Source organism: Halichondria panicea, chromosome 13 (genome assembly GCF_963675165.1).
Source record: "Halichondria panicea chromosome 13, odHalPani1.1, whole genome shotgun sequence".
Classification (NCBI taxonomy): Eukaryota; Metazoa; Porifera; class Demospongiae; order Suberitida; family Halichondriidae; genus Halichondria; species Halichondria panicea.
In genome coordinates this window covers 5,545,715-5,569,920 of record NC_087389.1, presented here as the reverse complement: position 1 = coordinate 5,569,920, position 24,206 = coordinate 5,545,715, and the positions used below count along the sequence as shown (strand labels likewise).

The 24,206-nt window shown below is 42.0% G+C and overlaps 2 protein-coding genes across 2 annotated transcripts in view; both read left to right on the top strand.

Annotated features, from left to right (window-relative positions):
* The window catches only part of LOC135346990 (uncharacterized), a 128,195-nt gene extending 104,307 nt beyond the window's left edge, over window positions 1-23,888 (top strand). The window contains exons 21-25 of the mRNA XM_064544766.1: window positions 22,288-22,356; window positions 22,407-22,469; window positions 22,769-22,887; window positions 23,178-23,439; window positions 23,558-23,888. Of these exons, the coding sequence (XP_064400836.1) occupies window positions 22,288-22,356; window positions 22,407-22,469; window positions 22,769-22,887; window positions 23,178-23,439; window positions 23,558-23,808 (764 nt within the window). The 3' untranslated portion in view covers window positions 23,809-23,888. The remainder of the gene's footprint in view (window positions 1-22,287; window positions 22,357-22,406; window positions 22,470-22,768; window positions 22,888-23,177; window positions 23,440-23,557) is intronic.
* Window positions 4,550-13,128, top strand: LOC135347023 (dynein axonemal heavy chain 12-like; the record flags this gene model as incomplete). Its single annotated transcript, XM_064544841.1, is given in 4 exon segments — window positions 4,550-5,136; window positions 5,473-5,665; window positions 5,965-6,157; window positions 11,402-13,128. Coding segments are annotated over 3 exon segments (342 nt in total). The 3' UTR covers window positions 11,426-13,128.
* Window positions 23,889-24,206: the final 318 nt, after the last annotated feature.

Here is a 24,206-nt window from a genome sequence, read left to right as displayed (position 1 = left end):
CTGCTTTGCCTGCAAGTAGTGCTCACTAGTTAGAGTTGTGCCAAGAAGCATTGTTTAGTGTTGGTAGTTTCAGTGCTTGGTAAGCGTGCAAAGACGGAGATAAGTGTCTCACTGACGATTATCGATACATTCGGCAGCTCACTTCTCATGACCACCATTCCGTCCGCAAGCAAGTTATTCTTTCCAAATTTTGGGGAGCTGTTACTTTCTTACCCATCTGTAGATCCATGTAGTTAGTTTTGTGCAAAATTGTCTTGTGCTTCGTGCAATAGCCGCCGATTATAGGTGCCTGGCGAAGATGGGTTACTTACTCTATATTTATCAGTATTCTTATTCCGCATTAGTTTGTAAAACATTGATATCCGTTTCATTTATAATGATGTCATTGAAAAAAGAAATCTAGTCCAAGTTGTGTAATGGCTGCTACCTTCTCTTCTGCTCTCGCGTACGCGTTATCCTGTGTTGGAAAACCAGGTCTAGTCTTGAAAGACAAGCAGCTGGAGGCGTTGAAGTGTCCGTACGCTGGTGTTTATGTGGGTACCGTACCGACCGGCTATGGCAAGTCCCAGAGCAAGTCCATCTGCTTTCCAGACACTCCCTTTCTTGATTGATGTGAAGCTTGACAGGACCAGTGCACCTCTCTCTGAAAGAAGTGTTGTGATGGTGATTTCTCCTCTTATTTCTCTGAGTGAAGCCATCTTCAATATGTTGGTGTGTCTGTTCGACGTTCAGTGCCATTCTCTCTGGAAGGAAGTATTGTTGTGACATTTGCCGAAAATTGGTCACAGAGTAAGTACGTGGTATCTGATCCGAGAACTGTGTGGCCTGAATGTGTTTACAATCCGAGGGACTTGTGTGTATCCGATCCGAGGGACTTGTTGCTTGAGTGTGTATCCGGACTTGTTGCTTGAGTGTGTATTAATGGATAGTGCTTTCAATGGTAAATCTATTGTGTAAGTCAATAAGTAGTCCTCACATTATGTTACGTCACAGCCACTGTACTTATCCACATTCATTTATTTTTTACCCACAGGTTTAACTAATTTCTTATGAGATTAACTGTCGCCTGAGTGTGTATCCGATCCGAGACTCAAGTTAATGAATAAATCTACAGAGCTGATGTTTTACTTAGCTGTCTCTGTCTACAGTATATACAGAGAGAGGTAGCCTCTTCTTTTTCTTTTTTCTGTTCTTTATCACAAGATAAAAATTAATACTGTTTTAATGTTCAATGAGATAAAATACGGTAAATAATAAATTAATTGTCCACCCACGCGCCAACAGTAAATACCAGGCCCTACTATTCAAGGGGCTGGAGTCGAGGCTATGTCGAGAGCGGAAGTACCTGTCACGTGAACCTTGGTAACAAGATTGAATTTTGGCTCATTCCAAACCAATTTTTCTCCAATAGAGCCTATTCATTTTTGTTAAACTGGGAAAACATCGACTTACATCAGCCTTTGGTAAATATAAAGGCTTTGCACCACAGCAGGTTGTCAGCTGAAGCTATCCTTGAGATTCTAATCGTTTTGTGAGCTACTACTTGCCCCAGCCTGCCCGTAAGCTGTTGAAAGTGTATCACTAGTCTTAGTTTTTTTTTTTTTTTTTTTTTTTCACTAGTCTTAGTAAAATCTCTCTTAGGCTAGCTCCAGCTGGATACACAGTTTGTGTGACAGACTAATAGTAGTAGCTCACGATTGGGCTCAAGGATAGCTTTAGCTGTGGTGCAAAGGCTTGCAGATAATTATATGAGCAAAGCCTCCTGTATAGGTCGATTTTTTCCCAAAATAAACAGGCCTAAAGGCTTTATTGGAGAAAAATTGGTTTGAAATGAACCATATTTACGTAACTGTTCACGTGACAGGTACTTCCGCTCTCGACATTATAGTTGCTAAGAACTCCTCAAATCCCTGTAGCATTTACTAAAAGTTTTACTGGCATGCACGATTACCCAGATTCTGGGTAATCGTGCAGCGCATGTGCACTAACACCCCTGCAGGCCGTATTTTAATCGGCGTGGATTCGAGGCTAGATTTTTTCTTATTATGCAGAGATAGACATAATGGCCAATCGTTAACGCAGGGGCGGATCCAGGATTTAGGGAAGGGGGGTTCTTTTCCCACGGACCAGAAGTGTCACTCGGCGCGTAGCGCCGAAATTTTTGGCTGACCACGCCCCCTTTTACATGCCACGCCCATTAATTAACCACATTCCCCTTCAACAAAAACAATTATTATAATATCTGAAAGAACACAAGGCAAAGCCATTCTCATGCTCTGGGATAGTGATTGCACTTTCTTCTCTTTCAGGAGAGCACCAATGTCCATTGGCTGATCCTCAGCGGAAGATCTCGTTGCTTGCTTCGATGAACACGGAGGGGTGATGGAGGTGGCTGGTGGTTTCAGTAGAGAGATAGTTGTGACTGGAGGAGAGATGGTTGTGACTGGAGGAGAGACGTTGATGACTGGAGGAGAGACGATGGTGGCTGGTGGTTCTCTTGAAGAGGAGACTGGCTGTAGACTTGACGCATCATCTAGATTATTATATTAGTCAATATAATTATTATAGCAATTATAATTAATCTATACAGTGTCTATCATTCAGTATGCAGTGCCATGAACTCTCCCTTACCTGAAACTTTACTCTTCTTAAACCAGGAGTCAATGGAGGGTTGCAATCTAGACCTTTTGTTAGGATTCATGGCCAGGCTTATCACTGCGACCACGTGGCTGGATGAGTCAATATAGCCAGCCCCACCCTCATATTATGCAGAGAGTACCAGCCCCACCCTCACATTATGCAGAGAGAACTTTGTACCCTATTGTCATGACAGTAAGCTACTAGCTAGCTAGCAAGCCGGGTGTATTAAATATAAAGTATCAACTTAGTGGAAGGGTAGTTCGTACGAACCCAACGAACTACCTCTGGATCCGCCACTGTAACGGGCCAAATAATATAATCATACAGAGAACAAAGACAATAATGGCAGCTCGGGCACTTGCTACTCGATCACCCTTGGAGAGTGTGATGGTCTCTTGCAGGATGGTGTTGAGCATGTCCACCACTAGGAGTGACAACCTTGCTCTGAGCTATCGGACGCTTGCCCTACGTACATGAGGAGGGAGAGCTGTAACTTAAGAAGACTATAATAATTATGCAGTAGTTTATAGGAGGTCATGCTCATATGCACATCCACTTTATAGCTTGTATATAATTTATGCAGTAGCCTGTAATTATATGCACTCACTGGCATTGCTATAATGTCTGGACTTAGACTGCATAGATTTAGAGCTGATCAGTTCTTTGCTTTTGCCTAGTGACCTAAAATTGTTGTTGTGAAAAGAGAAAAGATGGTGTGGGTGATTAATCAGCACTCTACAGGAATAAGCCAGAATAAGGGCTAAGAAATAGGGTGTGCATAATTATGGGTGAGCCCCACCTATCCGTGCAGTTTGGGGAATTCCCTTACTTTAGAAAACAAACAACGCCTTTCTTTGTTGAACAAAGCCCAAATACAAGTTATTAAAAATGAAAAGGTGCTGATGCTTCGGTTGAGATGTCCAAGCTAAATAACATAAAGTTTTATACACATGATAAACAATTTAATTTTGCTGCATGCAAAAACTCAAGGAGTGGGTAATAAATGTCCATCATTGTTGTTAAAAACGATCTATACCAAAAGTTCAAGTCTGCATTAGCAGAGCCTTGCAACCACCTATAGTATCCATGTTGCAACTCTCTTATAATTATTGTCATTGTCATTGACTTTTGAGAGACAATTAATTAGTGGGAGGGGGCGGGGCTGGTGTTTTATTCATTTCCCTCTTAGGCTAAAGGGAAATGAATTAAACACCAGCCCCGCCCCCTCCCTCACTACTTCTGACTTTTGACTTTTGAGTTTTGCTGGTGCCTGGATCAGAAATGAAAGAGAAAAGTATTCAAAGCAAGAATGAATACAATACTGAGTGCAGGCTTAAAGAGTCTATCTTCCTGTAAGTGATGCTTGTGAGCAGCACTATTACAGTATTTATTGTTCTCCAACATAATTATAACAAATTGTTGTCCCCTGTTTCAGGTGTGTTGTCAGATGAGGCTGTGTGGTGAGTAGCTCTATCACAAGTCAGTGGAGGACCAGGAGAGGAGCATCCTAGAGAATGCTGTAGGTTCATACCGTAAGATCTCGATTTAAAGCGACACTTTTTAATAATTACGAAGCCAGAGGTCGCATCTTTTGGAGGTTGAAAAATTATATTGAAGCCCTGGTGTCGCATATTTAGAGGGTCGCATCTAATTGGAGGTAACTTTACAGAGTCTACTTGCCTCGATTTCAGGCCGCTTAAAAACACTGATTTTCCAGTGGGCTACAATCGAGGCTAGGGAGTGGCTACATTTACCTCTATTTAGAACGCGACACTAAAAAATAATTATCAACGTAGCTGTCGCTACTTTTAGAGGTCAGAAAATTGCTGAAGCTCCTGGGTGTCACATATTTGGAGGGTCGCCTTAAATCAAGGTCTTACGGTAGTATAATTTTATTATCTATATATAATTATTATGGCCGTTCAACAATCCCTATAATTACTCTATAGATTTTGTCCATCTTGAGAGCAGTGAAAACTCATCTAAAGACATTTGTATTTGAGGGCACTACTCTGAACCTGCGTCCATCGTGCTTTGTCTGCATCACCATGAACCATAAACCCAGGTTATGCTGGCTGCTCTGAACTACCAGACAATCTAAAGGTAACTATTGGTACTTTCTATTTAGCCTCTATGCATTTCAATATTTCTCTCTGTAGGTGTTGTTTCGTACAGTGGCCATGATGGTGCCAGACTATGCCATGATTGGAGAGATCTCTCTCTACTCTTATGGTTTTGTGGATGCTCGTAATCTGGCCGTCAAGATTGTCATGACCTATGGACTGTTTTCAGAGCAACTCTCCAGCCAACTCCATTCTGACTATGGTGGGTACAACCCACTGTACTGTATACTCGACCTACTCACTATTGTACACTGTAGGCATGCGTGCAGTCCAGTCAGTGTTGGTGGCAGCCGGTCATCTGAAACTGAAGTACCCTAACGAACATGAAGACGTGTTACTGCTCAGATCCATCATGGACGTCAACCTACCCAAGGTATGGTACTATAAGCTAGGAGAGGCCTGCCGTATGGCTAGAATATTTTGCCGGTAAAAAATCTTTGCGATCTAACTATTCCCCTACCAAATTTTGGATTCATAGCTTTCAGAAAATCCCCCAAAATTTGAAATGGCAACTAAAGTTATGGCCGTTTAAGGAGCCCCAGTACCACTTGTACTTTCTAAGGTCATGTTGTAGTGGAATTTAAAGTGTTTAACAACCTCCCTCCTATATACAATACCATTGCTATTCATCTACCATAGTAACCCCCCCCCCACACACACACACACACACGCACACACACACACACACACACACACACACACACACCAGGCAAGACCAAGGTCCTAGAGGTACATGTACTAGCTGACACACTCACACTAATCAATGAGAGGGGACATATGGAAGAGAACAAGACAGGCTATAGAGTCATCAACCCCAAGGCTGTCACTAAGGGTCAACTGTTTGGTCAGTTTGACCCTGTGTCACACGAGTGGACTGACGGTGTGGTAGCCAACACATTCAGGTGAGCCTAAGCCTGTGCATATATAGTTGCGCTCTATTGTAACAAAAGCACAAGGCTATAGCTTTTCAACAATTCAGCTGTTTTTGGTAGCCTGTAATTTTTGTCAAATCTAATTGCTAGCTCTGAGAACAACCTTTCCAATGGTGTGCTTACATGTAGATGTAAGTTTTGTGATTAGTAGAAATCCGGCAATTTTAGCAAAAGCAAAGTATATAATAGCCTTGCGCTTTTTACAGCCATTTTGATAGCTACATACGTATCATTGCGTGGTTGATCAGTGCTTATATCTGTGTGTGTAGGGAGTTTGCACCTGCACAAAATGATGACCGTAAGTGGGTGGTGTTTGATGGTCCTATAGACACTCTGTGGATGGAGTCCATGAACACTGTACTGGATAACAACAAGAAGCTGTGTCTCATGTCGGGGGAGATCATTCAAATGAGCAACTGTATGAACCTCATCTTTGAAGCAGATGATCTGTCACAAGCCTCGGTGAGTCTACATAACACCACTCTTGAATTGCGCTTGGTTTGGCTTGGGCTTGAATTGCGCTTGGCTTGCGCTTGGCCTGGCTTGGGCCCCGCTTGGGCTTGAATTGTGCTTGGTTTGCGCTTGGCCTGGCTTGGGCCCCGCTTGGGCTTGAATTATGCTTGGCTTGCGCTTGGCCTGGCTTGGGCCCACTTGGGCTTGAATTGCGCTTGGCTTGCGCTTGGCCTGACTTGGGCCCCGCTTGGGCTTGAATTGTGCTTGGCTTGCGCTTGGGCCCCGCTTGGGCCCCGCTTGGGCTTGAATTGATTGGTCTATCTAATGATGTGCTTAGATCAGTGAGTGCTGTACTATTGTACCTGCAGCTGTTTTACAAGCTACAGGTTTCATGGGTTCGTTTGTGAACCCAACAACTACTGTTACTTCCTTATAAGGCTTATTAGTTACCACAACATGTTCGGGAAAGCCTAACACATTCTCTATGTGCAGAAACTATCTAAAAACTCGATGTCCCTTTTAATTTAATTTTTTACCAGCCTGCCTGTTTCTGGGTCAATCCTCGAAACCTCGATAAGTTCGTGCCTCTAAAATAACCAACTATACGGTATCTAAAAACTCCCTCTCTTAATTTTTATTTTTACTAGTCCATGAATTGTTGATGAAAATCTGTCATAATTAATTTTGTTATACTTGGTAACCTTCGCACCCTCACAACCCCACAGTGAACTTTGACTCTAGCATTTCTGCACGTGGCAGCCAAAAACAATTATTACCAGCAGCTAGCTACATGTACGTAGCTACAAGTAGCAGCTTGTTAGTGCTTCTTATTATTCTTGTGCTAATTATCAACCCCCTCCCCCCAGCAGGGGTCAAGTACCTGTGCGGAAGGTGCCCCCTGAACCACCCACTACCCCTAAATGATCCTCCAATCGTCTCCCTGTACCCCGGGTCCTGCTGCTAAGAAAAGGTCACGAGGGTCAAAGGACAGAGGTCATGAGGCGGCAGATAAAGGAGAGGACCATAATACCATTGACTATGGAACAGCCACCCACCAAGAAGTGTTAGAGTGAGTGAATAGTATAAATTAATGTGCAGGTATGTACTACATGTACATGTCCCCCGTTTAATCAATTGGTTAGTGGACTCGTTCAGTCGCCATAACTTGAATTCCGTGGATCCAATTTTATGATTTTCCGAAAGCTTAGAAAAAGACCTTTCAAAATTAATGGTACCAGATATTTGGGAGATGACAGATTTAGCACGATACCATGTAATAATAGCCCAGGGTTCAAAGTTGAATTATGGCCACATCTAAATATTGGATTGAAATACATCATTTGAAAGGTCTCTTAATTTCTAAGCTTTCAGAAAATCATCAAATTTTTGAAACTAGGGTCACGGTACTAAAGTTATGGCTGCTGAAAGATGTTCAACTACTGCAACATGTCCGTGCTTGAATTATAACTAGTGTACCTATACACACACTATGACTGCACCCCCACACACACACACCACACACACACCTTCCCACCACACACACACACCACACACACACACACACACTATGACTGCGCCCCCCCCCTCCCACCACATCTGCTGGTATACATGTATGCAAGCTAGTCCCAGCCCATTCTCCACTTCAAATCCTCACCATAATTTGTATGTGAGTTTCCATACCACCAAGAGTAGATAAGAGCATCTACCATTGATACCACCTTATAGCAGGGAATTGTTGAGGGTCTAATTTTGTCTCTCACATTAGCCAGAAAATATTAGCCCTAAAAAGTATCATACAAGTTCTAGAAGCCATCATTGCTACATGTTGTTTGCATTGTATGGTGGTTTTGTGGTAATGATAAGGATTTTAGGACACCCACACCCACACACACACACACACACACACACACCCCACACACACACACACACACACACACACACACACACACTACTATCTTGACTAATGCCTTGTGCTAATTTCTAAGAACCAAAATTAGAGGTTAATTGTGCTTGCCACCTATAGAAGAACCACATAGACCCATCCCCATTATCAGATACTACCACCACAAAACCTGGCCCAGACAATACAGGCCTGTTCCTAGGCCTTATAAATAGTCCTATTCGGTTAAGAGCCTGGAATTTTGATTGCTATTTGAACACCCACTAACTACTTCCTGTATAGCTCCACAGTAAAATTGTGCTGAGCTGGCACACCCTTTTACATTGAAGTCATTATAAAATCAATGCGTTTTTGCAGCCTCTGCATTCTGCAATGCATGCGCTATTATTCTAAATAAAGGAAGTTTGTGAAATATTGAACTAAGAGCTACACATGTATGTACTGTTACGTATGTTCAGACATTCATTAATTAATGGATCTCCCCACACCCACACACACACCCACACCCCCACACACACACCCACACACACACACACACCCACACCCCCACACACACACACACACACACACACACACACACACAGGATAATATTCTGCCAACAGTGCACTTTACAAAGCACCCAGCTGCCCTCCTCAAAGAAGTTGGTCAGAGTCTGTGACAGCTGCTTCCTGGACTTGAACTGAACATAATTTACACACTTTGTTTTTGAATAATTATACCTCATTCATTTTGTGTTGTCCTCAAGTGATCATTTGATACAATTATTGACTGTGGTCTACAATTTTGGACATTAATTATAACTATTTGTCTGTTGTTCTATTGGTGCTATAAATTGTCATTGTCATAAGTTCTTGAGAGAGACAATTAATTAGTAGGAGGGGGCGGGGCTGGTGTTTTATTCATTTCCCTCTTAGGCTAAAGGGAAATGAATAAAACACCAGCCCCGCCCCCTCCCTCCCTACTTTTGAGTTTTGCTTTGATGCCACGTGGATCAGAAACTAAAGAGATTCAAAGCAAGAATGAATACAATACTGAGTGCAGGCTTAAAGAGTCTATCTTCCTGTAAGTGATGCTTGTGAGCAGCACTATTACAGTATTTATTGTTCTCCAACATAATTATAACAAATTGTTTTCCCTTGTTTCAGGTGTGTTGTCAGATGAGGCTGTGTGGTGAGTAGCTCTATCACAAGTCAGTGGAGGACCAGGAGAGGAGCATCCTAGAGAATGCTGTAGGTTCATACCGTAAGATCTCGATTTAAAGCGACACTTTTTAATAATTACAAAGCCAGAGGTCGCTTCTTTTGGAGGTTGAAAAATTATATTGAAGCCCTGGTGTCGCATATTTAGAGGGTCGCATCTAATTGGAGGTAACTTTACAGAGTCTACTTAAAAACACTGATTTTCCAGTGGGCTACAATCGAGGCTAGGGAGTGGCTACATTTACCTCTATTTAGAACGCAACATTAAAAAATAATTATCAACGTAGCTGTCGCTACTTTTAGAGGTCAGAAAATTGCTGAAGCTCCCAGGTGTCGCATATTTGGAGGGTCGCCTTAAATCGAGGTCTTACGGTAGTATAATTTTATTATCTATATAAAAAAAAATTATTATTATTATGGCCGTTTAACAATCCCTATAATTACTCTATACATTTTGTCCATCTTGAGAGCAGTGAAAACTCATCTAAAGACATTTGTATTTGAGGGCACTACTCTGAACCTGCGGCCATCGTGCTTTGTCTGCATCACCATGAACCATGAACCCAGGTTATGCTGGCTGCTCTGAACTACCAGACAATCTAAAGGTAACTATCGGTACTTTCTATTTAGCCTCTATGCATTTCAATATTTCTCTCTGTAGGTGTTGTTTCGTACAGTGGCCATAATGGTGCCAGACTATGCCATGATTGGAGAGATCTCTCTCTACTCTTATGGTTTTGTGGATGCTCGTAATCTGGCCGTCAAGATTGTCATGACCTATGGACTGTGTTCAGAGCAACTCTCCAGCCAACTCCATTCTGACTATGGTGGGTACAACCCACTGTACTGTATACTCGACCTACTCACTATTGTACACTGTAGGCATGCGTGCAGTCGAGTCAGTGTTGGTGGCAGCCGGTCATCTGAAACTGAAGTACCCTAACGAACATGAAGACGTGTTACTGCTCAGATCCATCATGGACGTCAACCTACCCAAGGTATGGTACTATAAGCTAGGAGAGGCCTGCCGTATGGCTAGAATGTTTTGCCGGTAAAAAATCTTTGCGATCTAACTATTCCCCTACCAAATTTTGGATTTAAACAAATCATAGCTTTCAGAAAATTCCCCAAAATTTGAAATTGCAACTAAAGTTAAGGCCGTTTAAAGAGCCCCAGTACCACTTGTACTTTCTAAGGTCATGTTGTAGTGGAATTTAACAACCTCCCTCCTATATACAATACCATTGCTATTCATCTACCGTAGTACCCCCCCCCCCCCTACACACACACACGCACGCACGCACGCGCACACACACGCACACGCACGCACGCGCACACACGCACGCACACACACACACACACACACACACCAGGCAAGACCAAGGTCCTAGAGGTACATGTACTAGCTGACACACTCACACTAATCAATGAGAGGGGACAGATGGAAGAGAACAAGACAGGCTATAGAGTCATCAACCCCAAGGGTGTCACTAAAGGTCAACTGTTTGGTCAGTTTGACCCTGTGTCACACGAGTGGACTGACGGTGTGGTAGCCAACACATTCAGGTGAGCCTAAGCCTGTGCATATATAGTTGCGCTCTATTGTAACAAAAGCACAAGGCTATAGCTTTTCAGCTGTTTTTGGTAGCCTGTAATTTTTGTTCTAATTTCAAATCTAATTGCTAGCTCTCAGAACAACCTTTCCAATGGTGTGCTTACATGTAGATGTAAGTTTTTTAGAAATCCGGCAATTTTAGCAAAAGCAAAGTATATAATAGCCTTGCGCTTTTTTTACAGCCATTTTGATAGCTACGTACGTATCATTGTGTGGTTGATCAGTGCTTATATCTGTGTGTGTAGGGAGTTTGCACCTGCACAAAATGATGACCGTAAGTGGGTGGTGTTTGATGGTCCTATAGAAAATTTCGTGCCTCTAAAATAACCAGCTATACCATCTAAAACCTCCCTCTTAATTTTTATTTTTTACTGGTCCATGAATTTTTTATGAAAATCTGTCATATAATTGGTAACCTTCACACACCCCACACACACTCCACACACCCTACACCCCCACACACACTCCACACACCCTACACCCCCACACACACTCCACACACCCTCACACTCAACACATACCTCACACACCCTCACAGGATAGTGAGGAGGACCGGAGCTGATACAAGAGAGCTCTTGTCTGGCAGGACAGACCCAACAGCTGCAGGCAGGACTACAGGTACAGTGAGTGCTACCATAGATTGAATAGGGAGAGGGATTGGAAACGGAAGTTCCTTGAATTATATCCGCATTACGCCGGGGTATAATCGAGGCTGTGTATCTAACGTTAGTAAAATCTAAGCTAGATAGTACCTTCGACTGTCTGCTACTACATTTGTACTAAAACTTGCACTTCCAACTGACACTTGAGACCATATGGGGTGGGACACGTACACCGATGAGTTGCACAGTCTTAGAAGCATTCTAGGTACATAAAGATTTCATAGCGTGACAAAGAACATTTTGTACCTCTAGCTATCTTCACAAAAGTCAAAAATGTATTTTTCTTTTCCAACTGATGCTCATCATTAGTGGGCATGAGAATGACGTTTTAGGGAGGCTCTGAATATCTTGTAGTGATCATAATTCATGAAACATTGTTTCCCGTGTGTTGAGCAACCGTAACACGGATTGACATCAAAGGCTCTCTGGTGCCATGCTGCAAATTCAATCTAAAATGTCACGTGACGCTACTTCCGTTTCCAATCCCTGTGTTTGCACAGACCTTGCTAAATCATTCACTGCATTACCACAAACCACCATACAATGTTGCTATGCAAATAGTATAAATACATGTACATGTATGTAGTATAGTTATAAATAAGAAGAGCAATGATGGCTTCTAGAACTAGACTATGGGAACTCATAGAACACTGGGGATCTACCAATTAACGCTTTATGCTGAGACTTGCATGCTGTTCAGCCTTCACACTGCTTTCCATACATGCAGTGGACAGATTAGTAGCTATACAGGTATATCTGCTGGTATGTGCAAGCTAGTCCCAGCCCATTCTCTACTTCAAATCCTTACCATAATTTGTATGTGAGTTTCCATACCACCAAGAGTAGATAAGAGCATCTACCATTGATACCACCTTATAGCGGGGAATTGTCGAGGGTCTAATTTTATCTCACAGAAAATATTAGCCCTAAAAAGTACCATACAAGTTCTGGAAGCCATCATTGCTCAGGATGTTGTTAGAATAGCAACATTGTATGGTGATTTTGTGGTAATGATAAGATTTTAGGATTTGTATACACAGGCTATGCAAACAGCTGTAGTACTATGAACTGTCCTTTGAAATACCATCTAATGATGTGTTTAGAGATCAGTGATTGCTTTTGGGCCCAAATATTCTAGTGTACTGTAGTACACGCCCACACACACACCGGCTCCCTGTTAGTCTATATACGCTAGGCTATTCTAGTGCATACCTCAGTAACAGATACTAATGGATACCACTGCCTACCTGTAGATTCCAACAGATGATTATTATAAGCCGTGTCTACATGTACAGTCATGTATGTACTGTTACGTATGTTCAGACGTTCATTAATTAATGGATCCCCACACACACACACACACACACACACACACACACACACACACCCACACACACACAGGATGGTATTCTGCCAACAGTGCACTTCACAAAGCACCCAGCTGCCCTCCTCAAAGAAGTTGGTCAGAGTCTGTGACAGCTGCTTCCTGGACTTGAACTGAACATAATTTACACACTTTGTTTTTGTATAATTATACCTCATTCATTGTGTTGTCCTCAAGTGATCATTTGATACAATTATTGACTGTGGTCTACAATTTTAATGTTGTATGAAATGTTTTTGCAAATCAAATTTAATTGCTGGGAAATTCCCTTACATAATTGTCTGCTGTGGGGAATTCCCTCATTTAACCTACAAGCAACGCCCCTCTTTGAACAGCCCTTGAAAAAAAACAAAGAACTAATTTGAGAGTGAAAATGGCTGAATCTACAACACTGAATGCTGCTAGTTCCCCACAGTTGATGGAGGGACTCACTCGTCGGGAAAGGGTATGATATTCACATGATAGATAGATACTCAATGATCAGTGCATTCTCTTAGTGCCTAGATGTACTTGTTGACCACCCATAAACACACTTGGCATCATTCATTCATCACAGTATAGTGCCTACACTCTACCCTGTCAGTGTGAGGTGTTTTATCTCATGTTGTTGTTCTCTCCACATGTACCACTCTCTCTGGATGGACAACAGAGCAACATTGAGGTACGTTGTGTGCAATCACATTCTACCAAGCTGACATGCTTGTACTCTGAGCACTTGTTGTTAGGAGGTAGACAGTGTAAAGAAGAGCACATACGGATAACTGAATGTGATACTATTCCTTAATTGAGACCAGTAGATCTACTCGTAGTAGTACCTGAAAGTATGCATGGTTAATCAAGTGTTTCAGTCTGCATGTTTGGCTGTCCACAATTGTTTCCCCTCCCCTGTGTCATGCAATCACTAGTGTACTCTATCACTGCACTAATGTTCTCTTCCTTCCATTTCATGCATCTCCACCTCACCTTTGACTGACCCTCTGAAACAACAGCGTGTAAGTTGGTGTGTGTTGTCAGAGTATTTAGTGTCTGTTGCATATTCTGTGATGTTTCTACTTCCCCATTATTACTCTTGTGTGTGTGCAGTGCCATAGTGTTATATAGGGAAATATTTAGTATGATCACATTCAACCTCGTAATCATTCATTTACTATCTTCCCACGTGTTTGCCCTGTGGACTCTCCCTCTCTGGATCAACAGCATGTAAGTTGTGTTTGCACGTGTACACTTATTTTAATGGTTACTATAGGAACTCCTACACTAATTGTAGGAAATCGTAAAATGTCTTTATCTCTCAATTTGCATATTGCCAACTTGGTATTAGGCGAGGCCCACAAAACTTATTAGGTTGTACTTTTAATACTTTTGTTGGTTCATAGAATATGCATCTAAGTTGGTACATTATCGTGTTTGTCTCTTCCTATGCACACACTCATTTCTATGTTGGACCTCACACTGATTTGGACTACTGTAGGAGGTGAGCTTCTTAGGTCTAGATGTATTCCACTTGTTGCTATGTGTAGTCAGTCCCATACACAACAGCGTTCAACTGATCTGATGTCTTGTATGTATGTTAAGATTAAATCTCTCCCTCACATGTACCATTTGATGTGTCTCAGCGTGACATTAAGGTATGTTGTGATTGTGTGTATGTCTCATGGAGTCCATGTGTTGTATTGTACGACAAACAAAATCATACGTATCAAAGTTGTACATGTAAGATGCTTGTTGTACCGTTTACCGTCACTTCCACTGACCCACCTACTGACCCTTCCATTATCTGCCATTGCTAGTACCAAGGGCGTATACAGAGAAGAGGGCATGCAACTCACTATGTACCCTACGTACTCGTCGGACTTCGTATCAGAGACCGGATATGCTAAAAATAGAATCCAGTATACGGACGTGAACAAGTGGGCGGTGTTGTTTACGGAGTTATAATTATGGGCGTGTACATCAGAGCTGCCTAGCCTTTGCTAGCTAGCTAGCTAACAGTGGAGTATTATTTTAGAGAAGTGTCATGACCAGTCCTAGTCCAGCCAGGTCCAAGACAACCCCTTCGAGCGGGAAGTTAAGTGCTGGGCGCATTGTTAAGAAGTACCAGAGACTCAGGAAGACAGGTTTATTGTACCTAGGTTTCATCTTCTTAGAGTTGCAACTGTTGGATGGTTTGCCTTTGACACTGCTAGTACGAGCCATACTGCTGCTGAGAACTAGTTTTACTATGCTGCCATCGAGCTAGCTAGCTAGCACAGATATAAAAAAGACTTTGATTTACCTTATGCGGTCAAAGATTACGCGTGGGCGTTTTGTGGGCAGTTCTAAAAATAGCTCAATACGAAGTCGGATGATTCTGAGAATTGGGTGAGTTGCATGCCCTCTTCTCTGTATACGCCCTTGCTAGTACTAAGTACCTGTGTGTGTACTAGCCAGTGTGTGTACTGAGTTACTACCAGTGTGTTCATATCCCTCTCTCCTCACATGTACCCTCTGTGGACTGTTACTCAACAACAGCGCGTGAGTTTATTATTGTCAGTGTGCGCTAGCTGAGCATTGTATATTTAATGGCAAACTAGACTGACTTGTGTACATGTACTACTGCATGAAGGCAGAAATTGTGTGGCTTTATTTAGGATTGGTACTGCTCTTGATAGTTTCATGCTGTACAGACGTGTACTTGCAATAATTGATGTATACATGTGTGAATGCATTCGTGTATTTGAACATGTTCATTTCTCTACATGTCCGTGTCCTACTGCTTGTTAATGTGACTACTGCTAATGATTACTGGAACAACAGCATGTAAGTTACAGTATACAGACATGTATGAATGCACTCACTGCTCCTACCATCATCCCCCTATCTCTGTTCCATGTGTGTCTTACGCTGGTGTCTCATTGGACTAAACAGAAGGTGAGCGGGACACTGCACTGACTTGTGACTGTACTTGTGTCAGTAATGTTTGAGTTGTACGTATGAGAACATGCCGTGTAATATAAATTATTGACATCATAGTGTACAGGTTTGTGATTATATTCTTTTCTCTCCCTACATTTCCATGGTTACTGAATATCTGGAACAATAGAGAGTGAGTCAAATAATGTTGGCAAACATACCCTACACCTCATGTGCATTCAGTTTGTAATAGTCTCATATCCTTACCTGACCCTCGTAGCTACACCTATAGACAACTCATAATGTGTGACCACAAACACACAGTCTAATCACTCTTGTCTTGTTCACCTTGTCCAGTGGAAGGCTGAGAAGGAGAGTGAACTGAAGAGTTGTGAGACGGTGAGTGTTGACAGTTGCACTTACTACTCTCGTGGTAAGAGTGGTACACGTAGTCTAGCAGAACGACAATGTGTGTACATGTACTGTCCATTGTATGATGAATGGTTGCTTTTTGTCTACCTTTGTGTATGTTTTGTAAGTCCACTTTTACTGATTGAATAGGTTGGTGGTTGCTGACCTTTATATTTTGTTATGTGGATTGTACGCAATTTGTTAACCTTATAACGTGCAGTAGTGATTTGTATCAGCTGCATGTTCTATTTGGTGGAATGTTCATTCAGTCGTATATATATTCTTTACTCCCCCAGAGAAGAGCTGCCCTTCAACAGAGACTGTCTGGTGATATCACTGACCAGGACCGGAGACAACTGCAGGGAGAGCTGGAGGAGATGGAGGGGGAGATCAAGAAGTGTGTCTCAGTGATACAATACCGTGAGGGGTGGATACATGACTTTGAGAATAGGATTACTGAGATACGAGGAAGACCAGAGGAGAGGCAGAGAAAGAAAGGTGAGGGGAGCAAGGAACTTTATAGTACAGTGAGTGTTGATGCTCATAGTTGCAATCACTCGTACCTGTAGCAACTTGCCAAATTAAAGTTTCTGTTTCGTTCGCATATCGTACCATATAACTGGAATATTTGTGACAGGCTCTGGGAAAACCAGACTATTGGAGCAGAATTTAGTATTGAGCTACAGCTAAATTTATGCCTACAGTATAAAATCTCAAATAAAATGTTATTGATGTATAAGTATCTACAGCCCTTCTACTACCTCTCTGTAAAATCTGATGCTCTAAATCCAACTCTTTCCATCGAAACGCTTCGTCCAAACTTTCGCTATTACCTTATTTTTCCTAATTAAGCAATCTTTGAGAGCCGTTTTTCTCGATACTACATTTTACGGCTTCGAGTTTCCAACGCGCATAACTCGGGTATGAAACTAGGTATGTGAAAACTAAGCATATCATTGTGTAGGCAATGCTCTGCTCTATCACTTGGTACATTAATCACCAAAATTTTAGTCTGCTCCAATAGTCTGGTTTTCCTAGAGCCTGTCACATTTGGTGACTGAGGAATTTGACTGTACCACCTGTGCATGGTTTAGTGATTACTGTGTTTACATTATCAGCCTTAATTACTATGAATATGATTAGTGGTTTGATATTGCAAGCTTGATTGCACATGCACAAAAACAATTGTTTTGCTTATCCAGCTATGAGATCAGCACCCCTCTAGGCCTTATAGTATAAGCTAAAGTGGAGCTATTCATAAGCAGTGAGCAGCACTAGGTATTCAGATTGAGCTTTTGTACGTTTAGTGACCACACCTGTCATGCGCAGGAAAGTGGGTGTGGCTTCCTGTGCTTGGGCGTTCAAATGTTTTCCGCTCGCTCTCAGTACCTTCCTAGCTACTGCATTTCCCACTGGCTTGTGCAACAGAATCAGCACAAATGCAGAGACTATAATTATATGCAAACAGAACAGAAACGTTAATTTGTCCTCTACCGTGACTATAGTTATTAGTAGACTGTACGTACAAAATCCATTGTACAATGTTTGTAATCCCGCTCTGCATTTTCCAATTATTTACGAGGAAAGTTAAAATGTTTTTGCTCTCAGTACCTATATATTGCAAGCTTGAGCGCACATGCACAAAAACAATTATTTTGTTTGTGCAACAGAATCAAACTGAAGTGCAAACCCTCGGTGTTAGTTTGAGGTCTATACGTTTACAGCCTCGAGTCAAAGTCACGTGTACATCTAGGCCAACTTGCAGTGCAGTTCATGCTTTTTAGCTTTTGCTCGACAACAAAGCTTTAACCTTTAATATTATAAAACCTTGTTGTGTTGAGGCTATCCATGGTACCAATACAGTGCTATCACATCCGGGTGAGTATAGACTCATATCCACAGACACACAGATTGACTACTATAGCCTGTGGAGTGCCTCGGGTTAACAAACGCATCATAAACTTTAAGTTGTCCTCTACTGTATACATGTAGTGTGTACGTACAGCTGTTGTTCGCTGTCTCAATGTTTCAATGTTGGTAATCCCGCTCTTATTAAACTGTTAGCTTCACCTCTTTCATTACCTTAATAAGGTTTGTATGCAACCACTCAAATCATGGATTAATTGCACAAGCACATGCGTAGACTTAATCTATGATTAGCCCGCCTAGCCTTGGTCAACACACACAAATTACATTACTACAAGTGTGTTTGACATACCTGACATGTATTTATATGGTGTGTATTAGTTGCTTACTCCCTTCCATGTGGTCCTGGTTTGATCAAGCTAGAGCATTGTTCCTTTGACTATATTCCACACACTGTGGTACATGTGTTATAATTAATTATGGATACTGTTTATCGGACATTGCATCAATATATGCGCACATACATGTACAGTCACTGTGATTGAGTGATTGGGTTGGTAACGTTGTACTGTGTACTTAGTGACATCATCATGTTAATTCATTCATAGCACATTCCTGTAATGATCAGCCACATTCCCTGTCATTGGTGGGTCACTCACTTAGCAAGCTTTAAAGGTTTATGTATGTACAGCTGCTGTATCCATTGTTTGTAGCAGATCGATGCCGGTCCTTCCATTAAATGCTTTTCTATTGTATAACTAGAGCTACCTAGTTGCCTTCCACACTCAATGTACTCTATTGTACATGCACCAAGTTACGTATGATTTGATGTAATTTTGTTTACAATACAACATGTATGTGTGATCACAAGTACTGTTATTGTATTGTGTTTTCACACTGTCTTGGTTGCGCAGAATGTCAATACAATTAACCCTGAGGCGTGTGGGGGACTTTAACATCAAAATCTGAAACACTAATAACTTGTTTTGTTGAGGCTATATCCAAACCAATGGACTACCTAACCTTTAGGGTTGATTATGCCAAGCCAATTTACTCATACTATAGCGGTCCATAATTGTTGTGGCGTAATTAATTCGTGGGCAAGCTGACCTAGGCGTGGTTTACTGGAACGCATGCAGTGCAGGCAATGAACATTTTGACCATATTCGAGTTGAACGAATTTTTCCCCCACGAAAATTACCCGCTACGTTTACATGGCATGCGAAAGATAATAATAATTATTAGTGAACATTTTGAATTGATTCCTATAAGCTAGCTTGTACAGTGCATGCATGGTCGCTATAATTATAGCTGGTGATATCCATCTGGAAGGACTCTCTGGGCATGCTGTTACCTTGTCTGATCATGCTGAGAGAATGTGAGACGTCATTTTGTTCCAAGTTCTTGGCCAATATGATTGTTTTTATAAACGATATGAATTTAAAATGAAGTGTAAAATGAACTGTAACATATAATTATGATATAGATCGAGTTAGCTTGCCTCGAAACATCACTCGTCACAGAGACATCCGGTTACTGGGTGGGGCTAGAATATGACTGCATTATAGGCGCAGTCTCGAATATAAGCATATAGAGCTCTGCTATTGACCTCATGCATGAGCGCATGCGCTAATAATCCAGTTTCTACGATAGTCCATCTTGTCACCTAGCTCTGAAGTATTGCATATAGTTAGTTACATTCACACATCCTGTTTAGAATCGAAGCGGTTGTTTGATGAGGGGATGAAGCACGGACACGTCTTGGTCAACATTGTCAACATGCTCGTGTTTGGACCGGCGGGAACAGGGAAGACCAACCTCAAGCACCTGCTAACTGACAAGCCCCCTCCACTACAGCGAGACAGTACTCCTTGTATGGAAAAGCCAGTACGCATTCGACCCGTGTCCAATGCAAAATTCAGGTCAACTGGAAGAGGCTGGGAAGAGATGTCTCAGCCAAAGCTTCGTAAGCTACTAGCTCAAATCATCGCCAAGCTACCAAAAGAAAGCACCGATCCATCCTTGGCATCAAGGGTTGCCGAGAGCTTGAAGAAGATGACCACAACCATGTCCATATATGGTTCTAATGATGCAATTGATGGTTCCAATTACGGTTCCAATGACACGATTTATGGTTCCGATGAGCTATTGTCTCATTCCAGTTCGAGCAGCGATTCTGATGAACTTTCTGGCTCTACAAAGTTGGACAAAGCCATTGATGAAGTGATAGCGAGTGTAGTGAGTGGTGTGGCAGAAGAGCTGAAGCCAGCCTCACAGGGAACTGACCAACTGTCGAGCAGTGACCAGCAAGAAGGAGAACTGTTTGATTCCAACTGGGTGTACGTTACCGACTGTGGCGGACAACCCCAATTCCACGACATCAGCCCTCTCTTCATCAAGCACATTTCTGTGGCGTTGATAGTCCTACGTTTGATTGACGAACTCTCCAGTTTCCCTTCTGACGAGTACTACAAGGATGGGCAGCTTGTTGGTAGTCCTCATGCATCTCACATGACCCTCGGGGAGACACTTCAGAGTCTCATTCGATCCATTGAGTCCCATACCTCACAAGACAAGAAGCCGAAGATGATCTTTGTGGGCACATTCTTAGATCAGCTCAAGAGCTTGGATACTCTTATCAAGAGGAATCAAGAGATTCTCGACATGCTGCCACCCGATATCAAGAAGCTATTGGTGTACAACGATCCTGGATTGAACAATCTGATTTTTGGTCTCAACACAATCAGCCGAAATGACGATTCACTGGCCACTGCCAATAGGATTAGAATAGCTATTGAGCGTTCTATTCCGCTACAAGTCAAAATGCCCATCTGGTGGTCCTTCTTGGATTCACTTCTCCAGAGTTTATCTGCCAGTCTCGAGCGAGGTGTACTAAGCATTGAAGAATGTCTCCAATTAGCCACTCGATTTCGTTATGTGCTCCAAGATCTTGAAGCTGCTCTGGTCTTCTTTGACAACGTGTGTATAGCGCACTACTATCCCTCCATTCTCCCCAACACAGTGTTTGTGGATGCCCAGATTCCTCTAGACAAGATCACCGAGCTCTCACAGCACGCCATTTTCCTGAGGAATGCTGAAGTCAAATCACGTTCTACTCTAAGCCCTGGAATGATCGAGGCCAAGTGGAAGAGATTTCGAGATGAAGGCATAGTCACTGTAGAGTTCCTACAATTCTTCGAGAAGCATTATGTTGAAGGCATCTTTTCTCCAGAAGATATGCTGTTGATCATGAAAGAGCTTCTCGTGATTGCTCCCATTCCACTAGTGGAGTCCACTCTCCACCAAGCTGAGTTCTTCATGCCATCTCTACTCAAATCTGCTCCCATTGCTGAACTGGACAAAGTCCGTTCCTCATCTGTCCCCCTCGCTATTCACTTCCCTAGTGGGTGTATTCGTTCTGGTGTCTTCTGCTGTACGGTTGTTGATGTAATGCGGAGGCTTGGTTGGGAAGCTGTTCTCCCCTCAGGTGGTCCAATACTTTTCGCTAAGAATTGTATTCAATTTCGAATTCCGAGTCGTCCTTGTGTCATCTCATTGGTTGATTCCTTCTCCCGTATTGAAGTGTATGTCGAAGCCCCCCCTCCATTACGCAAAGAGTTGTGTCCCATAGTTTGTTCTCAACTAATGGAATCCATCAAAGCTGCTTGTGTTGTTTTGAATTACAACAATGATACACCTAAAGCAGCGATTGTTTGCCCATGTAAGAAGAGTGGAAACAAGTTGCACGTTGCCGATGTGAGTGTGGATGGTTATTGGATGTGCTCCCTTCATGCACGTGAGTGGGGAGAGCTAAGTGACCAACATAGAATCTGGCTGGACAATAGTGAAGGTTCTGGTGAGTACAGAGATTGTTGTAATTGAAATTTACCTTTTGTTTCCTTCTACTAGGAAAACCATTGTCTGCTACAGGTACTTGTAGGAAGACTGAGAGAAAGAGTGATCAGCAGCAATACTCTAGTAAGTACATACAGCGTACGTGTATAATATACCTGTATATGTATGAGGGTTCAGGGTTCAATGTGCATGATGTCAATTTATAGTAATTCTTGTTGTTTTCAGTCAATCAATGTGGGACTCTGGCCAATGTTGTTAGTACCACTGCTTCTGGAATGAGTGATCAACAGCCTTGTTTGAGTGAGAATGTTAATTGACAAACGTACTACATGAGCTGTGTCTGCTTTTCCTCAGGTAATTCTGTAATGGAAGATGTGTGCTTGAAGACGGAAGTACATGATCACGATCAGCACATTACTTCTGGTAAGCTTTGTTTTGTAATCACTTTTGTATTATAAATATTCCCTCCTCAGACAAATTGTCTCCTGCAATGGAACATGTGGTCAATACAATGAGTGATCCACATCAACATACCAGTAAGAAAGTGCCGTTTGGTCGACAGGTTATGATCATTAATTTGTCCTCTGCCTGATCATGTTAATCCTCGTGTATAATTCAGTGCCTGTGTAGTTGATACTGTGTAGTTGATGTAATTGTAGCACCAACTCAGACTTAACAGTTTATTGTGTCCTAAAATATCTCCAATGGTTGCTGTAATTAAGTTTTTTATGTCGCTTATAAAGAATACTTTTACTTTTGGCCCAATATTTATTTTTACTTGTTTCTTTGTTATATTTTTCTTTCTTCACTTCCGGTAAATTGTCCTCTGTTACAGTAATGGAAGATGTGTGTAAGAAGACTGGAGTGAGGGACCAACAACTAGATCAAGAAATCCTTGAGAGTGACATCATTCTAATCGCGGAGAAATTTCCTCACCTACTGAACGTGCACAAGGTAGGCAGTACTCTAAATCTTGTATCTACTTATCCTCCTGACATTTTGGCAAGGGGAGCAAATGGTGCACGTGCATGATATTAGGGTGTTGATGACATGTATATATCTAGAGGGTTCGTGACCCCAGGAATTCATTACTATATCTGCCCTGTTAAGAATATTGTTCACCAAAACCCCTCAATTGTATTCCCATTGAGTTTCCTCTAGAAGGTATTTCCGAGTGGCAATGAACCATCACTATAATGAAATCCCCACCAAATGAAACCTGTTGAGATTGTTGTTTTGTACAGGCTTTGACAATTTACGATCTACAACATGTTTACGAGAAACTTAAAAGTGCCAGCCCTCATTGGTTCGATCTGGGATTGGCTCTAGGTCTCAGTTATCCTGATCTCACCAACATCGATAGCAAGCATCGTGGCGATATTGTGTCGTCCTTGCGTGAAATGTTGGCCAAGCTCCTGAGTACACAACATGTAACATGGAGTCTCCTGTCAGATGGTCTCAAAAAGCCCACAGTGGAGCTCATCAATTTGGCTGACAGCATCACAGGTAACTGTTTGTGCTTTTTTTTTTATTCGCCATTTTTATAGTGATTGATATAGACTACCACGAAAATTGTATTTACATTAAATTGTCATTTTAGTGATGTCTTTATTTCTTCATGCAGTGAATCAATCCACAACTCCAAACCTGCTCGATCGACTCAACCTCAACTCAGCCGACCGTGATGGTGTAACTGATGTCACACGTCGTTGTAGCAATCAAGCTGGAGTGGCTCATGCATTGAGAGTGTGGCAAAGAGTGAATCCTTCCAGAGCTACCTTTAGGGCCTTGGTGGAAATTACCATAGGACTGAGAAGAGGAGACACTGCTACAGACATTTGTAGATTCATTGTAGACAATACAGACCGAAACTGAAACTGAAACTGATAATTAACTGTTCTTTACTTTGATGTTGTTTGTGTCTCTGTAATTATAATGTGTGAGCTTATTATTGATACTGTGCTTTTTACAATACATTGTTGTGGTAGAATGTGAAAAGTTGAACTGAGCATGCGCAGTATGTACACGTACTTAGCAACGTTAACACCCACACAATCAACTCTGATTAGGAGTTGAAAGGATGTTTCAATATTACTTTTTAGTCAAAGACACCTTCAAATCTAATACAGGACTGAACACATGGCCAGCAAGTTGTCTTATGCACACCGTAATTCTGGGCTCCTGGAGAGAGAGTTGTGGACAAGGCCTGGAGAAAAGACAGGTGAAAGCAGCTCCTTCATTATAGCACAATCACACGTACCCTAAACATTCTA